Source organism: Protopterus annectens, chromosome 17.part0 (assembly GCF_019279795.1).
Source record: "Protopterus annectens isolate FY-2018-M chromosome 17.part0, PAN1.0, whole genome shotgun sequence".
Taxonomy (NCBI): domain Eukaryota; kingdom Metazoa; phylum Chordata; order Ceratodontiformes; family Protopteridae; genus Protopterus; species Protopterus annectens.
The window spans coordinates 69,492,714-69,514,102 of NC_056751.1; the positions used below are offsets into that span (position 1 = coordinate 69,492,714).

The 21,389-nt window shown below is 41.2% G+C and overlaps 1 protein-coding gene across 1 annotated transcript in view; it reads left to right on the forward strand.

Moving 5' to 3' along the window:
- Positions 1-21,389, forward strand: part of DNAH6 (dynein axonemal heavy chain 6) — a 5,071,261-nt gene that overhangs the window by 4,425,591 nt on the left and 624,281 nt on the right. The window contains exon 68 of the mRNA XM_044059309.1: positions 9,451-9,597. Within this exon, the coding sequence (XP_043915244.1) occupies positions 9,451-9,597 (147 nt within the window). The remainder of the gene's footprint in view (positions 1-9,450; positions 9,598-21,389) is intronic.

Consider the following 21,389-nt stretch of genomic DNA (forward strand, 5'->3'; position numbering starts at 1 on the left):
TCAGATCCTTTCTGTTTCTTGGAAAACTACACCTCATAAACATTAAGGGAGTAAATAGAAGAAAAGTTCCCTTTGGATACTACAACAGGGAGTAGACACCTTCTCTGCCCCAGTTTCCTAAGTTATTCAGTTCTTAGTCACACATTTTGAGTTGGGCACTAGTTATTCCACCATCAAAGTTCAGTTAGTGTCCATTTCAGATTTCCACCAAGGCTTTAATTTCCTAAATCTAGCCTCTCAGAAAGTGTGTTAAGCCTCATGAATGACACCTTCCTTCTAAAACCACCTATTAAGGAGTCCATACCTCCCTGGGATCTAAACCTTGTTCTGGAATCATTGTCTCATTTCCCCTTTGAACTGGTTTTCTCCATCACTTCAGCCACACAAAGTTTGCAGCTGTATGCTCTCTCTTCAAAGCCTCCTTACTTAGTATTACACAAGGACAGAGTCTCCCTCAGAACCAGCCCTTCCTTTGTACCTAAGATCACTTTGGAATTTACCCTAAACCAGATCATTAATGTTCTAGTCTTTTTTACGAACCATTCCAACAGAGAAAAAAAGCAAACTTAATTTCCTTTTCATCTTCCAAGCTGGGTCAGAAAGTTTCTAAGGTGTACAGATGACTGTTTAATTGCATAAATAATTATATGTGTACATATGTGTTTGTGTGTGTGTGTGTGTGTGTGTGTGTGTGTGTGTGTGTGTGTGTGTGTGTGTGTGTGTGTGTGTGTGTGTGTGTGTGTGTGTGTGTGTGTGTGTGTGTGTGTGTGTGTGTGTGTGTGTGTGTGTGTGTGTGTATTTATAAATTTACATATATACTGTGATGTCCCCACTCTGGGCCAGTAATCAAGGAGCCTGAATTCTCACTACTGACACTAGAGAGGGATTTTCACTTGGAATCAGTCAATGGATTCAGTCAGTATTTCCAGATACAGACCTCTCTGCATCAAGCACAGTTTCTCTTAAGAGCACACAGGGAACACACTCAGACTGGTATCTGGGTTTCTCTCTCTCTCCTCAGGTCCCCAGTAATGCTCCCCACTGGCACAGATTCAGAGTTAAGACCTCAGTCAAGCATCCAAGCCAAGTCCTCCACCACTCTCTCTGAAACCAGTGCTTCGTGTCCCTGTCCAAGTAGCTGACACACACATGCTTTAAGATTTAATTTTCACACACACACACACACACACACACACTCACACACACACACACACACACACACACACACACACACACACACACACACACACACACACACACCTGGGCAGGCTGGCACAGATTACCCACTCTACCAACTTTGCCCAGACTATAAGGTCGATTCACTGCCACCAGTCAGTTACTATAAGGCTCCTAAAAGTGTATTCAATTATATTGAGTGACATTAATATCAATACAAATGGTAATGCTGACCAAACAGCAGGACTGTCAGGAGTGGCCAGAGTCATCACCAAATAAATATGTGCAAATACTCTAAATCTTAAATATTTAATTTCTAAAAGGAACAGCCACAATGAGAAGTTTAAATATACTTAATAATAAATAGTAAAAGGACATGAAAATATTAAATATTTATTTACAATAATCGCCAGAGTTTCAGTCACAGGAAATATTGAAAATAACACAGCTAGAAGGAGTCACACATTTACAGAAAAACAAATGCTTAACTATTCTCACTGTATATTTCTGACTAATCTAAATAATTACTGTTCTTACTTACTGAATACAACATAATAGTGGGTGAGTTGTCCTTATTGTCAGATCCAAGACAAAATGCAGAATGCTGAGCGCAATCTCGTACTAATATCTAAATATTATTTCTGGCTTACAGAATGATGTCACACTCATATGGTCTTCTGACTCTGTTTCCTGCACTATCTCCCATCACTAGAAGCTGTCAGGATTTAGCATATATGTGCTACAATACACACTAGACCTTTAGCTGAGTTTTATTAAAGCATCTGGAAGGCATAAAACAGTAAAACCATTCAACTCTTCCTACAGGAGCTGTAACCTATTCTAGCACAGACATTGCATTTCGGGCCCCGTTCAAAACTGTGGGATAACATCTTTATGGCTTAACCCATAAAGTAATTTAATTTCAGATATATTTTAAAGTTTGAGATTAACCTCTTGTCTTTCAGTCCTCTGTTAAACCATTTAATTCAGTTACAATAATACATGTACATTTATTTTCCTTCAAGCAGGGCACAGTGTTGATACATTTTAACACAAGAAAACCTCACAAATACATTTTCAGCACAGACATCTGTACAAATCAGTTTGATATACAAATGACATATTATTATTTACAAAATTCCAGCTCTCTGTGATACATATATATCCCTCCAAAATATTCCATTAAGGTTGCAAAAGAGATTTAAAATTTTTGAGCTGGTGTTTATGCCCCCATTTGATTTGTGAATGTGCAGTAGGTCTGACAGAATAGGGTCTTTTGAGGATCTGTACACAAGACAGAGTTCATCTCTCAGAAGCCTGTATGATAACAAGAAGAGGGTCATGGATTTGATATGGTCCATATAGTTTTTATTAATTAGCCCACTGATTTTCTTATTAGGAAAATGATGTGGGCATTCAACTTGTATTAGATGTTTGGAAAGTTACGTACCAAAGGGAGAATTATACTCAATGATCAGCTTGATAAATGCAGAATACAGTGGGATTATCACATCCCTGAACCTGGATGCCATACCCTTAGTAATAAGTTGTGCACTAAAAAGGACTTTCTTACAATAGTGGATACATAGTAACTGAAAAGCAGTTTGTTGTTTACATAGTTTCCCAGGTCTCTAACTACTGGATCAATGCTCAGGGGTATGTTACCAATGTGATAGCTACAAGGGAGTTCTTGCTTGCCAGATGATAGTATTATACATTTCTTAGTATTTAGTATTAGTCCATTTTTTATGCTAGTTACTGGTTTGGTAAAGGCCCTCTTAGAAGATCATGTTACCCTCTGGGGAGTTTATGATGGCACAACGTTTATAGTTATGTACAAATTTGTCCTTCCATAAATCCTTAAAAGTAACTTTGACCTCTGAAAAGTAAATGCCAAAAAGAAGTGACCCAAGCACTGAACCCTGAAGTAAGTCACTGGTCTTTTGGAGGAGATAGAGTAGCCTACCCTAATTTCCTGGTTCCTATTTGTGAGCCAGTTTGCTATCCAATGAATTACATAGAAATTAACATTTAGCTGGGATAGTTTATCTGTAATACCTGAGTGTAGATAGTGTTGAATGCCATTGTGAGGTCTACATATGTGATGTTTGCTGATTTTCCCTCATCTGTTGCTTCTGTAACCTTTGTGAATAAGTCAAGAAAGCAGGATCTGCCCTTGACAAATCCAAACTGGCATGGGTCAACAGTTTATAGGTTACCTATGTCTTTATTTATTAATTCCATAATAAACCCTTTCATAGTCTTACAGATAAAGCTGGTCAGACTTATGTGTCTGTAATTCCACATGTCTGTAAAAGCTCCACCTTTATATATGGGCATACCAGTTGTTGTCCTCCATTTGTCTAGCAGAAAGCATCTTTGGAGGCTGACATTGAATAGCCTCTGCAGGAGTTCTGATAGATCCTGTTCCAGGCTGGACAGTAAGCAGCCAGTTATGTTATCCAGCTGCAAAAAAAGCAGTGTTCTTGGCCTTGTATAGTGCCTTGAGGGCTTGTTTATGGGAGATTTGAGTGAGGAATGTAAAAGCATGTAGGAGATCTAGAAACGTAGGAGGTGATAGCTGGGTGAAGTTCAAGTTAAATTTATGTGATAGTAAAATGATTGTATCCTGTGGGTCCAAGCATATTATATCAATTACAATTAGTTATGTGCAATGTTGGGCTTTGTTTATAAGGTTTCTTTCATAGTTAAAAGATTAATGTTAATCATTTGCCTTGGTGGCTGTTTTTGCCTCATATCTGTCTTCTGTGGATTTGATCAGGGTTTGGTAAGCTTAGTAAGAGAGAGTTTTTTCCATTTTGAGAGTTACATTTATTTTTATGTGCAATGATTTTTTTTTCTTTTGTTGCAGAGCCTGTTTATATCTGGGTTCCTGCATAGGGGGTTAGTTTTGAATTCTGTGTCATTTCTACTTCAAAGGGGACAGATATATCTATACAGGTATTCACATATACATAGAATTTGATGGTAAAGGATTTCTCATAAGCAGTGGGGTCATCAAGTTGGAATCTACCCAGGTCATCCCTCAGTTTCAGTAGAATACACTTGGCATAATCTCTGAATACTGAGTGTTGAAGGATGTTTCTTGCTTCAGTTGTAAGGTGAATTTGATTTGTGGTCTGATATGACCAAGAACAGAGTTACACCTGGTAGGGAGCAAAGCTGCCCCATATTGATGAGGATGTTGTTCTTCTTTCTGCTTTTCCCAGTTAGGGGTCACCACAGCGGAACTCCGGTCTGCTAATGATTGGCGGTAGATTTTTTACGAGTGCCGAGGTGCCAGCCCGATGCCCAACTTTCAGCGAAGGCATGCCCATTTTACGCATGTCTTTCAAATGCCACTCGACCGCGGGGAGGACATGCAGACTCCACACAGAAGGCGCTCCAGCCGAGAATCGAACGGGAGAACCTCTTGCTGTGAGGCAACAATGCTACCGCTGCACCACCGCATATTGATGAGGATCATGTCCATGATTTTATCACACTTGGTTGGTGTAAGAAGTAACTGGTCCAAAGGGTTTATACTGATGAAGTCCAGAAATCTCTGGGCATACATGTTAGAGGATGTGTAGCTTTCTTATTAAAAGAGGAGTAGTTGAACTCCCCTAGGAGAATGGTGTTTGGCTCAATGCTAACAGACTCCATACTAGTTAAACAGGTGCTATGGGCTGAGTGGGTGACATAGAGGGGATCCTGTAGTCAGCCATGATATGATAAGGGGTCTTGTTAATGGTAAGCTGGACATGGAGCAACTTGAATTTTTTTTTTTTTAAAAATATGGAGACACTAATGGCTTTAGTACTTTTATCTAGTGTGGTTTTCCTGAATGTGTCATTGGTGTTTAAATCCTGCCCAATAGAGTGCTGTCAGTGGTCTTGAACCAGCTATGTGTGCTGATGCATATATCAATGTTTTCCTGGGTAAAACTGCTTGTAGGGAGTGGATTTTTTTTAAGGCACTTAACATTGATCTTCGATACTGTTATGTTATCCAGATTCTGTTTTGTTATGTTATAAGCTTTTGAGGAATAATGCCTAAAAAGGCACTATGGGGCAGATAAGGTTTTAGTCAATATATGAAAACTTTGGAGAAACAGGTGCAGGCCACCCCTGGGAAAGCAGTAAGGACTGAGTACCATGTCCATCCCGGCTGATATATATTGGATCCGCTTTGAATGATAGCAAAGGCTAAGCCAATTAATGAAGTCAATAATCTTTTGTAGCTATTGTGGCATCATTCTTGGTAATGGTAAAATGTTGCTCAAGGCTAGTTTTATACCTGCCTCAGACACATATTCTAAAAGCTCCATCATATCTCTCTTCATATAGATCAGGGAGGTACATCGTAAGCCATTTGCAACCACATGTATTATGACTGTGTCATATATGTACCTGTGGTGCAAAGACTTGAGTGCCTGTATGATGTGGCAAATCCTGGTACTTGATATGCAACTGACCATGACCCTCTCCTTCTATAGACTAGTAAATGGTGCATTAATGTGCCTCACAATGGTGTCACCTTTAATTAGAATGTTGAATTACCACTGAGGTTTGCCTTATGGGCTTTTGAACTGAGACAGTGTGATTCCTAGATGTATGTTTCAAGGTGGGTGCTGCCTGGGTTGTGTGTTTGCAAGATTGCTGAGGATATTAGTTTCTTAGGTTATATTTAAGAAATCTTTATGGTTTAGGGAGGTTACTTTTAAGAACCGTAGCACATATAGGTCTGTTTGGTCTGGTCTGTAGGTGAAAGGTTAAGTGCAATGTTGTGTGGTACTAAAAACCTGCTTGTTATTTGTACTGTCACAGTATAAGAGATATGCCTCCAATAGCTACATTTCTTACACACTGTGCCATTTTCTGTTTAAGTAGTAGGTGTTTTTCAGTAAACATGAGACAACAACTACATTTTCTCAGGGTGCCTATTTCAACCAAGCTGGCTACAGAGGCAATTAGAAAATGCAAGAGTTTTTAGTATAGACCAAGTTAAGGACTGTGGGATACTGTTAAATAAAACATTACATTTTGTGAGGTTCCTGGTTGCTTTAAATTGGTGGGTATTGGGGTGACGAGTGCAAGTCTGAGTGTGTATACTGGGAGATGGTCTACTTAGGATAGATTCCACAGACAGTATATTTATTAGAGTCTGAAACTAAAATCCAATCAACAATTATGCCCTTATTACTATTGTTGTATGTAGTAGGTATTGTGATTAGTTGAGTCAAACCAAATAGATTTATGCAGGATGAGGAACTGTCAGAGTTACATTTTGCCAGTCAGTATTGACATCACCCAGAATGATTTTTTTTCATAAGTAATAGTACTAGATACCCGGGAGATACATTCTTCGAGTATGAGTGTGTAGTTGCTAGAGGGATATAAATTACAGCGATACAAAGTGAGTTTTTTTTTTGAGTTTAGCTTTAAAAGTATTATGAGTATTTCGACTGAGTGAAATTTGGGGATGAAGTTGGAATAGGAGGAGAGTTTATAGGAGCTGGGATACAGTAGAGTGATTCCTTCTTTTTTGTGGGGTTGGTCAATCTTCATAATCTTGTAGCCTGGAGGTAGTATTTCGGTATCTTTCTTATTAGATTCAAGCCATGTTTCAGTGATGGCTAGGATATCTGGGAATTGAGAAATATCCAGGCATGTAAATCTGTAATTTAATTACAAATACTATGAAGATTTAATGTTATCAGATTTAGTCTTTTGGCTGGACTTGTGCTGGATGGAGTGGGAGACTGGTATATCTGTAAAGGGAATTGGATTGGGTTGAAAATATCTGTGTTTAAGAAGTAAAGGGTGTATTAGAGAAAGGATCACTTGTAACTGAAGGAGGGGAATTATCTAGGCTGTTATGGTGTTTGCAGGAACTGGTAGTATTTAGGTTTTGGTTTTGATTAGTAGGGACAGGGTTTGGGTGTATGTCCCCACACAACTGAATCTTTGAGTTCTGAAGCAAAAAATTTGGAATACTTCTTAAGGGTGGGTATGACCTGATGTTTTGTTTTGACAGACGGGTGATCACAGTGAAGTATGATGTATTTAAGACAAAGAGTAGTAGAGAGATTGAAGAGGCTAGTAGAGAAAAATAGTTATTATCATTGCATAGGTTAAGTACGAGGCTGGAGGTTGGAGTTGTAGTGTAGTTTAAGGAAAAATGATAACATGTTAAGTGGGAGATCAGTACTATAATATGAGACAATGATATAAGGAGCAGCATTTTGTGTACAGGAGGTACTGATCAGAGGGAGAGTTTAGTAAAATGTCTTTTAGATGGAAAAGTAGATGGAAAGGCAAAATATTGGGGTGGTGTAAAAGGATAGTGGTTGTCAGGGATATACAGAAAGAGGCTGAGATGATTAAGAGATTAAGTAATATATTGTGGGGAGAAGTTTTTAACTATTTTGCCACTGAGTGGTCAAACTGGGTAGGGTTTGGCTGTGTTGGATGAGAGAGTTTGAGATGATTAAGAGGTTAGGCAATTATATTGTGGGGTGGTGTTTTGAACTATCATGATGATGAGTGATAAAAATATGTTATGGGATGGGGTATGGTGCAGAATGAATGTAGTGTAAGGAGGGGTGGTTGGGAATTGGGGTAGGGTAGGGGAGCAGAGCAAGCATGAGCAAAATGAGTGTGAAAGGAATGGGATCCATCTGCTGAGAATATTTGGAGATCCCAAAGGAAACAATCAGTGGATTATACTCATAGCAGGTTAAAACTTCAACCCAGCTATTATACACAGCTGTAAGGATATAAAAGATGTAAAAGTCCAAAGCAAAGCAAGTTTATTGCTTTACAGTATAGTGTCATATTCTTAGCCAGGGTTCTTTCCTTTGCGTTGAGGATGTTGAACTTTCCCATTGAGTGTAATGGGGAAGGTAGAGGGTGGGGGTGGGGGAGCTTAATGATCAAATATTGGGTTGTTGCCCAGCAGCTGTCAGGAAGCAAGTTTGGAAGCCGTTTGTGTGTGTGTGTGTGTGTGTGTGTGTGTGTGTGTGTGTCTGTCTGTCTGTCTGTCTGCCTGTTAAATTTCTTTAAGTCTTTTGTGTTTTTAATACCATGATGAGAATGCATCCCATTCTCAAAGTATGATTAAAGTTCAGGAAATTAGTATTGTCTCAATCTTTGATGTTAGCCAGGAGTTACATGTATCGGTAACACATCTAAGTACAATTGTAAATTCTTTTCTATAAGACTAGTTGCTCTTACTAATATTGGAACTGTCTGGGTATCCTTCGTCCACATTGCCCTCATTTCTGTGTGCAAATCCTGGAATTGTATGGCTTTGTGTCTCTCTGTATGTAACACACTGTAGCCACTGGGTGTAGCAATTTCAATAATCAATGCTACTTTTGTCTTCTTTTCATGGAATAAAAAATATCTGGTTTTCTCACATCTATTATTTGAACTGTTGGTAATCGGTGATCCCATGTGATATAAACTTCATAATTTTCTTTAATGCTTTGTGGCTCATGTTTCCAGTGTTTTTTAACTGCTTCAATATTATAATGTTTGCACATGTTCAAAGATTTGACAATGAGCTACTAATTGTTCATCTGTGTGGCTTTACTTTCTTTCTGAATCAGAAATTGTCTCTGCTGGTTTATCTGACCAACCCATGCTAACCAGTTTGCTACTTTATACAGAATTCATGTCAGTGCCTCCAGTTACATCATTCTGAGGTTGTGGCCACAGGTAACCATTTGAAATGTTGGGACCAGCATGAGCAAGTAACAAAGTACAGAGAGCGAATGACAGAAAAATGGAATTTTATATACCAAATTGAAGATGGCTATTTCTTGGAATATTCCTTATTCTCCAAGTTATGACAGTCTTGGAGTTGGTATATATAATTCAGGGGAGTGGGGTGCTTGCCACCAACATGGGAGGGTTTCAAGGGGGCTTGCCCCCTACAGAAAACTCATTTAAAGGAAAAGAGTGGTGGTCAAGATTTGCTTTTCTGCAATTTCAGTTTTTTGTTTTAGTTCTGGTAGCACTTGGTGTTATGAGTGCTGACATTTCAATATGGAGCCATGGTCGCATTGACAAAATTGCTGTATAACAGAAAATAAAATGTTAATAGCAGAAGACTGACTTTTTATTTTCCTTTATTACCTACAGGAGAGCTGCTAATGAAATATAATGTTACATAAATGCATCCAGAAAGGTTTAGCATGCTTTTTAAAATACTCAAATATAAGCAATAGAAGATTTCTTAGTTCTGGTGTATTACTTTTCTTTTTAGGTCACTAATGAACCTCCAAAAGGTATTCGGGCAAATATTAGAAGGGCTTTTACAGAAATTACTAACACATTTTTTGAAGAACATATCCTAGCCAGGACATGGAGGAAAGTAGTTTTTGGAATATGCTTTTTCCATGCTGTGATTCAGGTTGGTAAATAACAAGATTTACTAAAGTCTTCATGAAATAAAAGTTAGATAAAGACCTTGTTACAAGCTATAAGCTGAAAATGAAAGACAATAGCAATAACTGATATAAATAGATATTTCACAATATATCAAAATGTATTGTTTCAGAGAGCACAGAGAGATTGTAAATAGAGGCAATATAAATTCTAGTCACATCACAAAATTTTAAAAATATGCCTTCCTGATCATGGTACTTGCTAAAGACACATATCAATAATACCAAGTTCATTAGATCTGATGTTGTCCTTTTCACTCTTCCTCAACATTTGGGTTATGGATCTGACTCAGCCACATATCTCAGACTTATGGCTCCAACTTATGAACTCCTCCCTCTATCCATAATGCCCCAGCTAGCCAACAATACCCTGGATCCATCTTGGGCAGACATGGATCCTCTCTCAGAAGCCTTTTTCAATCATTGAGAGTATTTGTGAGTAGCTATTATTTAGGAAAAACTTATCTTCAATGCTTTTTTTTTGTTATCCCCTCTCTCCTTCTGATGAGTTTTCAGGTTCTGCTATATGTTAATCTTTGACTGCCTCCTTTTCCTACCTTTTTGTTTGGTACTCTTATTGCATACCATTGTTGGTGCCACTTCTTTCCTTTACTCCTCGTTTTTCCTACCCTTTTTAGGATACTAATCCCACCATTGCTAGCAGTTTTACCATTAACAAAAATAATTTTTATCGTTTCTTTTCCTTTCTTTCTTTGTGCATGTTTAGTTATGGCTGAGAAGCTAGCAGGTTTTAAAACATGCACTTCATGTGGACACAAGAGTCCAAATTCTGATGCACCTAGGGAGCTTGTTTATTGCCTAGGGGTGGCACACCTGAATAGTAATTGTTCTATCTATGCTGCCTTTAACTCTAGAACTATTGTGGATAGAAGTAACAAAGTGGTCCTTAAGAGACTGTTGCCCCCATCTTCATCTTCTTCACCCGTGAGCTTCCCCCCACTTCACATATAGTGATATTTCCTTCTTCGATCCACCCCACGTCTTCTAAGCTCTGAGATCTGAGAGTCCCTAGCGAGTCAGTGTCGGAGCCAAAAATGGTTAAGTCTTCAACCCCAGTAGTATACCTGACTGGTTCTGCTCCTATGCCTTTGGATCAGAATGAGTCCAGGAGCCAAAGCATCAGTGTCACATCTGGGGACTGAGATCTACTCTGATGTTGTTGGAGCCATCCTTGGCCCTTGGAGCCTTGGCATGAGATAGCTCAGTTCCAGCTCCCTCCTTGAGGCACAGATTGGGACAAGGTCAAGGATTGGCTGCTTTGGAAGTTTTGGCTGCTGTGCAGCTGGTCATGGCTTCTCCTGGTCTTTCTGCCATCAAGGTAGTGGAACAAGTTTTCTCTCATCCACAAGATTCAATTTCTCTTTCTTCCTTGAACCTACACCTGTTCCCTCAATGGGTTCAAGCTCTAATCCCATCAGACATGCTCCACAGGGACAGCCAGTACCAACTAGCATCCAGGCAGTTTCCTTAGAGGAACTTCCCCTCTCTTCGGATATTTCTCCAGAGCATCCCACTGAGGAGGTTCCCTATAAATGAATGTGCAAAAGGAGGCACATATATTCCCCTATGAAATTTTTCACAGAGGATACTGGCTTTAAAAAAAGGGGAATGGTCCCCCAGATCTCCACCAGATGATGTCTCATTTAGAGACATTCTAGAGATTCTTAAGCAGAAAGGTGGATGGTCCTAAGATACTCACTTCCCAGAGGAGTCAGTATTTCTGGAAGCTTTTTGTTCTGGCCCATCTGCACCTTAGGTGACTCCCTCTGACAGATGAGCTTATCAGCCTAGTCTCTTGCCAGGCATAGAAGGAACTAGACTCTTGTTAAACTGAGCCCCTGTTGTCCAGACAAAATTTTGGCACCATCAAAAAACAGATCCCATTGGAACAAAAGAGTACCTGTTGATGCTATCATTGTGATGGCATCCACAAAAAAAGGAGCTAGCTGAGCAGAACTCCTCTGTCCATCCCCCTAATTGGGAGTCAAGGGCATTGAACAGATTTGGAAAGGGCATATTTGCTTCAGCAACATTTGCCTCGAGGTATCAAATTATTTAGCGCACTTTACAAGGCTGGGGAGGGATTTGTCCAAGGAACTCTTCAAACCCCTCATGGAGTCTATGTCTGTGGAGGACTATAAAAGATCATCCTCACAACTGGCCACTCTATTATCCATTTGCAATTGTGTCCATGAGGTTAATATCCCTTGCTGCAGAGGGTACCTCATGGGCTGCTAGTTTAGGCATGGCTGTATGGAGAAATGCCTGAATGCAGCGATGTGACTTTGTGGAGCCTTTCAAGTCTTCTTTCCATAATGATTTGTTTGATTGCATGTCTTTGTTTGGTCCTCCTATTAAAAGATATGCTGTCCCACAATGAGCAGGAGGGAAAGACCCTGACTGTCATAGGGATTTGCTTTTCTACCCCTCAATGATCTTTTTCCTAGAATCAAAGAGGTTGCAAGAAAATGTGATTCTGTAAATCCCAGAGTTCTTTCTAGGAATCATGGGGCGACAACTCCTCCAGGGGCAGAGGGAGGAGTTTGAATTGAAGATGCCATCCTCATGGCAGAGGAGGTCCAGAAAAACAGGGTTTCTGAGATTCCTTTCTGGATAGACCCTTTCAGGTCTCTTGAATGGTTCACTGACTGCTCACCTCAGGAGGCAGTCGGGGGACACTTGTCATTGCACCCAAACACCCTAGCTGTTATAACAAAAGATTCTTGGCTGCTAAAAATAATATCTATTCAGTGTTTATTTCATACCATTTTCTAGATTCCCCCAACCAAAAGAAGAAAGCTTCCTGACATCTCACCCAGTCAGAGAGAAGCTGCAGCTCAAGAGATTCAAAAGTTGCTGGACAAAAGAGTCATCCAGGAGGTCCCACAAGACCAAAGAGGATTTGGACCTTACTCAAGGTTCTTTTTAGTGCCAAAGAAGACAGGATCTGAGACCAATTTTGGATCTCAGCAGTCTGAACTAATTTGTGAAGAAGTCAAAGTTCCAAATGGTCATGGTTCAGTCCATCCTGCCTTTTTTGTGAGGGGCTCTTGGATGTGCTCAGTTGATCTTCGGGATGCATGCTATCACATCAAGATGAACAAATACTCCTGAACATATCTGTGCTTTTGGTTGGGAGCCAGTCACTGTCAGTTCAGAGCCCTGCCCTTTGATCTCACCACAGCCCCCAGGGTGTTTACCAAGTTTATGGCAGTGATAGTAGTTCACCTGAGACTGCTGGGATTCCAGGTGTTTCTGTTTTGAGAAGATTGGCTCCTCACTGCCCCAACTAGGCATCTCTTAGAACAGTCCATGGACTATTTGTTCCAACTTTGTCAAGCTCTACAGATTACAATCAACATCTCCAAATTCAAACAATAACCAGTATAGAGTCTGGAGTACATTGGTGCCCAGTCGAACACAGTAAGCCAGATTGTCTCTCTGCCTACACATCGTATAAATACAATCAAGTTCCAGGTACAGCAAATTCTTCTTCATCCTGCGTCTGCATCCATACTTGTTCTTCAGGCTCTATGTTCGATGGCAGCTGTCATAGCCTTAGTTACCATGGCATTTTTCTATATGCGTGTTCTCCAGTGGACTCTAGCTGTTCAGTGGGCTATTCTGCAACATCCTGCATCCTTCCTTGTTAAGCTTACTTGGGTATGCAAAAATCATCTTCTTTGGTGGATTCAGTCAGGTGACATTTACTTGGCCTGTCCTTTCATTATGTTTCCTCCAGTGGCCACAGTGTCCATGAATACCTCCCATTTGGGGTGGGGATGGGGGCATTTCTTCGGACAGACAGTCCAGGGCACATGGTTCACCCAAGAGACCAATTCACACATCATTGTCCTAGAGACGAGAATGATCCTATTAGCACTGCAGGCATTTTAAGATGTTCTCCCTCTGGGGAATATTGCGATCCACCCAACAGTATGTCTTTGGTCTGCTATGCAATTGTGAACCATAGCTAGACATATTAATTTAACAGTTTCTCCCTTACTTACAGCGGTAGCACATTAGTGTAGCGCTTATCCTTAGTACTTTCCCAATCAAAGAAATACTGCTAATGAACTGAAACCTATTAAATTACCAACCAAAAAATCCCAGGTAGAAATATCTATCCACTGAGCTTCTCCTTCATCCATCCTGAAAAGCACCCCTTAGTGACAACAGTCTTCAACCTAGCATTATGGATAGTTGGAGCACCCTTGTTTCTCCTGCCAACCTTGTTGACTTGGGTCTCTTAAGGCAGTATGGCAATTGCCTCATGTACACTGACAACTCTCTACTGATAACTCACTCTAGTACATTGTGTGAGAGATGTATCTGCACCAAGAACCTTGAATCCATGCTGTGTCGCACTCAAAACAGTAACTGAAGAGGTTGTCAACCCATCCACCAATACACATGCAGATAGAACCACTACTCATACACATAGTATGCACCCAACAGAAAAATCAACATAAGTGGAGGTTCTCTCAAAAAACCTACAGAGACACCAGAGACCTCCAAAACACAAGACTGCTACAACTAACAGTTCCCACAGTACCCATGACATATAGCAACATCAGTGTCTCACCTACCAAGCCGTAAGGCCTAACACTCAAAAACATATTTTTTAGGTATTGGAGACTCAGTAGTGAGAAACATGGATATCCCACTCACCAGGTTTGACAAGGAGAAAGTCACAGTCAGCTGCCTGTTCAGTGCCAGGATTCATCAACTCACACATGCACTCAGGCCTCTCAGCAACAATTACCGTTATGACTCTGTCTTAGTTCATGTTGGAGTGAATGACCTGAGATGTACCTCACTGGACTATATTAACAGAGACATGTTGATCTCTCTGAGTATGTATTCCAGGCAGGTATATCCCTAGCTTTGAGCACCATACTACCCTCACCTAGAATGATGCCACAGTATAAACAAAAAAATGATTGATTTCGATAATTGGCTTAGTTTTTGGTATAGGTTCATAGTTTCTTAGGTATGTACTAGGCTATTGGCCCTAGGGCCTATATAAGCCTAGCCAAATGGTACCCTGGCTTTCACCACACAAGAATATTATTTTCCTGTGCCTCTTTCGAGCAGAGCCACAGAAGTGATACCCGGGGTGAATTTCCTATCTCCCATCCAATCATCAAGATTTTTCTTGAAGAGTGCTAATAAGGAGCTTTGTTTGATATAGCCAGGTAGTTTGTTCCAGAGTATGGGAAGTCTCGGGACAGGAATCTATCCCTCCAGCATGTTCTGTTTATTGTGGTGACAGGGTTTAGGTCCCTAGAGGGTGTAGCTCGGAGGGATTGGGATTCTTTAAGTGGAGCATGTCCAACAGCTCTGGGTTTGACATAGCTTTGTATGCTAGGCAGAGATCGTCTCTGAGACAGAGTAAAGCTGGAGTTTTGTGAGACGGTCTGCATAGGGCATCTGTTTGAGGCCAGTAATCCTCTTTGTGAGGTATTTCTGCGGCCTTTCCAGTTGTTGTAGATGTCTTGTGAGGAACATACCAAAAGGGGCATTGTACTCTATAATGGGTCTAATGAGTGCCGAATAGAGGGGAACAATGACCTGTTTTTTCCTGGATGAGAAACCTTTTGTGATGAGGTGTGCCATGTAGAAGGATTTCCTGACTACTGTGGCAATGTGATTATCAAAGGAGAGACTACTGTCCACCTGTGTCCCAAGGTCTCTTATCACACTTTCAGTGTTATGTAGACTACCGCTTATGTGTATGTGGTAGTTCATGGGTACAGAGTTTTTACCAAAAGGGATGACAGTGCACATTTTGGCAGTGAGCTTGAGGCCATGACTTTGACATCAGGCATCTGTCTCAGTGAGGTCCTTTTGTAGGATGTCCACATCGTTAGGAGTTTTGATTATGGCTCCTAGTTTGCAGTCATCAGCGAACTTCATTAGCCAAAGACCTTCTGTGTTAGCCTGTACTTCAGAAAAGTAGATACCAAACAGGAGAGGACCCAGGACTGAACCCTGTGGTGCTCCACTTGTCACTGATCTGAAGTTGGATTTTGAGTCTGCTACTTTCACAGTGTGGGTTCTGTCAGTGAGCCAGTTGGCAACTCATCTTGTGACATAGGGATTTATACCTAGTTTAGTGAGTTTATCTATAATTTCAGAGTGGGGGATGGTGTTGAAAGCCTTGGCAAGATATAGATAGGCTGTGTGAACCACCTTACCCTCATCAACGGCTTTGGTGACCGTTTCAAAGAAGTCTATCAGGTTTAGGAGACATGATCTGCCTTTTACAAACCCAAATTAGGTGGGGTCCATAGTTTGGAAATTACCAATGTCATTGTTTATAAGTTCCATGATGATACGTTCCATAGCCTTGCAGACCAGGCTCATCAGGCTAATGGGGCGGTAGTTCCCAGGGTCCTTGGTGGCTCCCCCTTTCTGGAGTGGGATAACTGTTGCTGTGCATCATTCAGGGGGCACAAAGCCTGAGGTGAGGCTATGATTGAACATGGTACTTAGGTGGGGTGCCAGTTTGTTCTGTAGTTCATGTAGAACACAGCCTGGGATCTTGTCAGAGCCCATGGATGCTGTGTTCTTAGCTTTGGAGAGTGTGTTTTTTACCTGTGCAGCTGTGATTACAGGAACTTTGCATTCTTCTGGTATAGAGATGGGCCCTTTAGGGGATGAGAGGGGAGCAAAGTTAGCACTGAACCTATCTTCCAGGGTGTTGGCAATATCAGTTGGTTCTGTATATTTCGTGCCATTGTGCTGTAACTCAGAGTAGATCTGAGTGTTGCCATTGAGATTCTTGACATAGCTATAGAATGCTTTGTGGTTGTCTTTAGAATCAGTGGTGATTTTGTTTTTGTAACTAGCTTTGGAGGATTTTATGAGGGAGCTTAGCTTCTTACTGAGGCTGACCAGGGAGTTCCTCCAATCATGGGATTTTGCTCTGTTTTGCAGCAGTTTCTTTCTGCTGTTGTAGAGTTTGTTTATCGCAGGGGACCATCAGATTGGCTTCCTTTTTTTGGAGGATTGCATCTTCGTTCTATTAGGGATTGCATGATCCATGCACTCATTAAGTGCTTATAAAGTGCATGTGTAGGATTCAGTAGTCGTACCTCTAATGTTCGTCAGCATGGGTGTCGTGAAGTTTGCCATTCTGTCTTAAGAAGCATGAAGTTGGCTTTGGAGAAATTTTTTATGGTGGTTTACCTAATGGGGGGTGGGGGCGGGATGTGGATGTCTAGGGTGATTAGCTTGCGGTCGGATCTGACCAATGAGGAATGGTGTGGAACACCGGTTGCCCATGTTGGTAATGACCAGGTCTAGGATATTGCTACCCCTGGTGGGGGTGTGGATAAGTTGATCCAAGGCGTTGGAATTTATGAATTCCAGAAAACGTTGAGCACAAGAGTTGGTACATGAGTAGTTTTCCAAGTTAATTGTGGGGTAATTGAAATCTCCCATTATTAGGGTGTTAGGTTGTACCCTAATATTTTCCAGTGTATCAAGAAATGAGGCTTGGGAATCTTGGGGCATGGTGGGGGATCTGTAGCAACTACAATTTGGATTGTGGTTTTGCCCAGAGTTAGTTGCACTTGGATAATCTCAGATGCATTATGCTGAGCAACTAGCCTGGAGGTGTGGATATCCTTAATGAATATAGACACATCTCTGCCTTTAGTGTTTCGGTCCAGGTTAGACGACCAAAAGTTGTGGTATGAATTATAGCCTGGTAATGCAGGGGTGCTCTCTGGAGCCTTGAACCAAGTCTCTGTCACTGCACAGATGTCGATGTTCTCCATTTTAAGGAGTGCCTTGAGTGAGTGCATTTTGAGGTTTAGACTTCTAGCATTGAGTACCATTGCCCTCAGATTTTGCTTGCTTGTACCTGTTACGGTGGTGAATTTGTCATTTGAACCTTGCCTAAAAAAGTCACTATAAGGGTGGCAAGAGCCTTAGCCAGTATCCGGAATCTGATGGGCGACAGGTGCAGACCATCTCTGGCAAAGCATCATAGTTTGTCGATCATGTCATCCCAGGCAGAAGCTTAGCCAATTGTTAAAGTCAATCATTTTGTCCTTGTACTGTGGTATCATTCTGGGTGATGGCAGGATGCTACTCAGGGCTAGGGTCATACCTGCTGGGCTACAAGATTGGACAGCTCCTCCATGTCTCTTTTCATGTAGTCCAGGGAGGTACATCTCAGGTCATTCACACCAACATGGACAATGACAGAGTCATATTTGTACTTGTTATGGAGTTACCTGACTGTGTGCATTATGTGGCGGATCATGTCACCTGACAGGCAGCTGACAGTAACTTTCTCCTTGTTTAGCTTGTTGAGTGGAACATCAGTGTGCCTAACTATAGAGTCACTTATGACAAGAGTGTTGGGTACGTTGTTATGCCTTACGGGCTGTGGTTGAGTGGCACACTGAGTTTGTGTGCTATGTGTCATTTGAGTTGTGGTGGGAGGTGGCGGTTGCTTGCACTTCTGCTTTGGAGGTCCCTGTTGCTTGAGTAGATTTTTATTGAGAGCCTCCGTGAACATAGGTGTGTGTTTTGTGTTTCTATGTGTGTGCTTTGGTGGTATAGGTTTTGAGGGACTATGCGATGAGTGTGGTGTGGTGCAAGTGTTTACCTTCTCCTCTTGACTCTCTAGTCCAGTCCTGGGTGAAGAGAGCTTTGCTTCTAGTTTGGCTATAAGTGCATCTCTCACAGGTTGTAGTGTTGGGTGGTAGGAGGAGAGGGTTGTCTGTTTGTATTGCTGCATTGCCCTGCTGCATGCCCAGATGCCATCATCAGACAGGGAGAAAAAAGATCGAGCTGGAGCTGACCATGCTGCCTGGGTGCTTGCTTATTTATTTATAAACTAAAACTGTTTTCTCTAGACAAAAAAAAAAAAGTTGAGTGCTGTAGTACTTTGTACCTTATTTAGTACTTACAATGAGTTCTGAACAAGTGCTGAGCTCTAAGAAACAGATTTGAGTGCTGAAACTAAAAAACTGGCTAGTTCTAAGAAACAAAATTAAGATATAAGGCTTCCCTCCAACACAGAAAGGCTTGGAGCTCAGAAGCTTAGAAACAGTCCTGGATACAACAAATCTGTATCTGGACTAGACTACTTACATGAAAGGCAGGAAACAAGCTTAGAAATCTCACTGCTTTGCCAGAGACTGCTTGCACCTGACACCTCTAGGCTTTTGGCTGCTGGCAAAGGCTCTTGCCTCCCCCATAGTGCCTTTTTAGGCAAAGTCTCAAAAACAAACTTACTGATATGAAATTTGCCAGTCATAACAAAATAATGGTCATGCTGCTAAACGCTAGGAGCTTAAACCAGAAACTGCACACCCTGGAAGTACTTCTATCACTGGAAGATGTAGATGTCTGTGCAGTCACAGAAACCTAGTTCAAGACTTCAGAGTGTACCCTGGCCTTGCAAGGCTACAATACCTTCCATATCCATTTGAAAGGGAAATTGGCTTGGCTTAAAATGGCCCCTAATGGCAACCAGCCTAGTACCTGGCTATGAACCTATGAACCTATACCTTCAGACCGCAAAATTCACATGTGAGAGCCAAAGGAGCTGGTGTTTCTATCTATATTAGAGATAAATTTACCTCTCGTCTAGTCAGACTGCACAACTCCATGGAGTTATTCCAAGTTCAGGTTACAGTGGGGAAGACCCCCATTCAAGTCATAGCTAGTTATAGATTCTCCTCCATGATTCATGAAGCGCACAAAGCCTACTTGACTGAACTGGAGACAATCCAAATATTAAAAAACACTCTGGTTATGGGGGATTTCAATTATCCCACCATCAACTGGGAAACCTACTGTAGCCCGAACCCGCTAGTTTATAAGTTCCTTGACTTTGTTAACTCAAATGCCCTGAAACAAGTTGTTCATACCCTGACAAGAGGAACAAACAGAACTGGTCCTCACTAACATGTCAAATGGATGCACTACCACAACTGTCAGACTGTCATTAGTTTAATCTGACCACAAATCAGTCACTGACATTAACACCAGAGCTCACAAAGGGCAAAATTAGACTAAAAAACTTCACCAAGGCAAACTATAGCCTCCTAGATGAAAGCATAAATGCATTCCGAGCCCTACCCCCAGGTGGAAGTGGTAACTACACTGAAGCTAATACTAAAGCCATGTACAATCACTTGCATAAGTGTATAGACTCAGCTGTACCATAAAAAAATCAAAGCCAGAGCCCTAAGTAAAAACAAACTGCCATGGTGGGCATTCAGCATCAACAAACTTTACAAAGAATGCAAATATTTTCTGTTCATGAAAATAAAGGTGAGACCCCAACAATGGAAAAAACACCCTCCTCAGCTTCAACAGGTAAATAAGACATCTTGTGAAATCCTCTAAGAGCATCTTTGGAAAAAAAAAACAAGCTAACACAGCCAAGGATAACCATAAGGCCTTTTACAGCTAGGTACATAGCCTTAAAAATAAGACTCAAGCATGTGCAGAACTAGTGATCAATGGTATCACACACACTGATCCCACAGAGATTAAAAACCTGCTAGTGGGTAGGTTTGGTGAAAATTTGACTTCCCCACCCCCTCCAAATCTCTCACGAACCTTGCTCCAAACTTCCCCCAACCCTACATATCTGAAGAAAAGGTCATCAAAGCCTTGTTCAAGGCAAAAACACAGCCTCTATGGGACCAGATGTCATCCTAGGAACTAGCATCACCATTAAGTACCCTTTTCAATCATAGTCTAAGCATCTAATCACAGGTTTTATTCCTGCGGAATGAAGAACAGCAGCAGTTATTCCCCTCCACAAAGGTGGCCTAGCAACAGACCTGGGGAATTACAGACCCATAAACCTGACCAGCCTCATCTGTAAGGCAATGGAACGTATCATTATGGACCTAATAAATAAAGATATTGGATCCTACCCAATTCGGTTTCATCAAGAGCAGATCCTGCCTGTTAAATATTTTTTGAAAATATAATCAGGGCCATTGATGAGGGCATATCTGTGCACACAGCATACCTCGACTTGACAAAGGCTTTTGACAGAATCTCACACTCAGGTATTACTGATAAACTTAGCAAGCTGAATGTACACCCCTTTTTTGTAAGATGGGTTGGTAAATGGCTCACAAATCAGACACACACTATCAAAGTGGGTGACTCCACATTGACCAGCAAACCTGTTACCAGTGGGGTGCCACAGGGGTCAGTGCTGGTCCACCTACTGTTTGGTGTATATATATCTGCAAAAGTTCAGGTCAAAACTAAGGTGCTGTGGCTGACCAAGTTTCCAGATGACTGCAAACTGGGTGCAATTGAATCTCCAAATTATGTCGGTATACTCCAGGGGGATGTTATGAAGACCAACAACTGGTGTCTTAGTCATAATCGCAAACTGAATGAGAAGAAATAAATCATCATTCCCTTCGGCACATACAATATACCTTCACATTATCAAATCAACAACAATACCCTAAGTACCCACAAAGTGGTAAGGCACTTGGGTTCACAAGCTGACCGCAACCTTATCTTCGACAACCACATATCTACTGTAGTAAGGAAGGTTTTCTATGGAGCACATGCAGTTCATAATTAGTAAAGGCATCACCTTGAAAACAAAAGAGGTTATAACCCATCTATACTCGGCACTAATCTGGCCCATAATTGAGTATAATGCCCTGTTCAGCATGTACCGTACAAAGCACCTGCAGCAACTGGAGAGACCTCAAGGTTTCTAACAAAG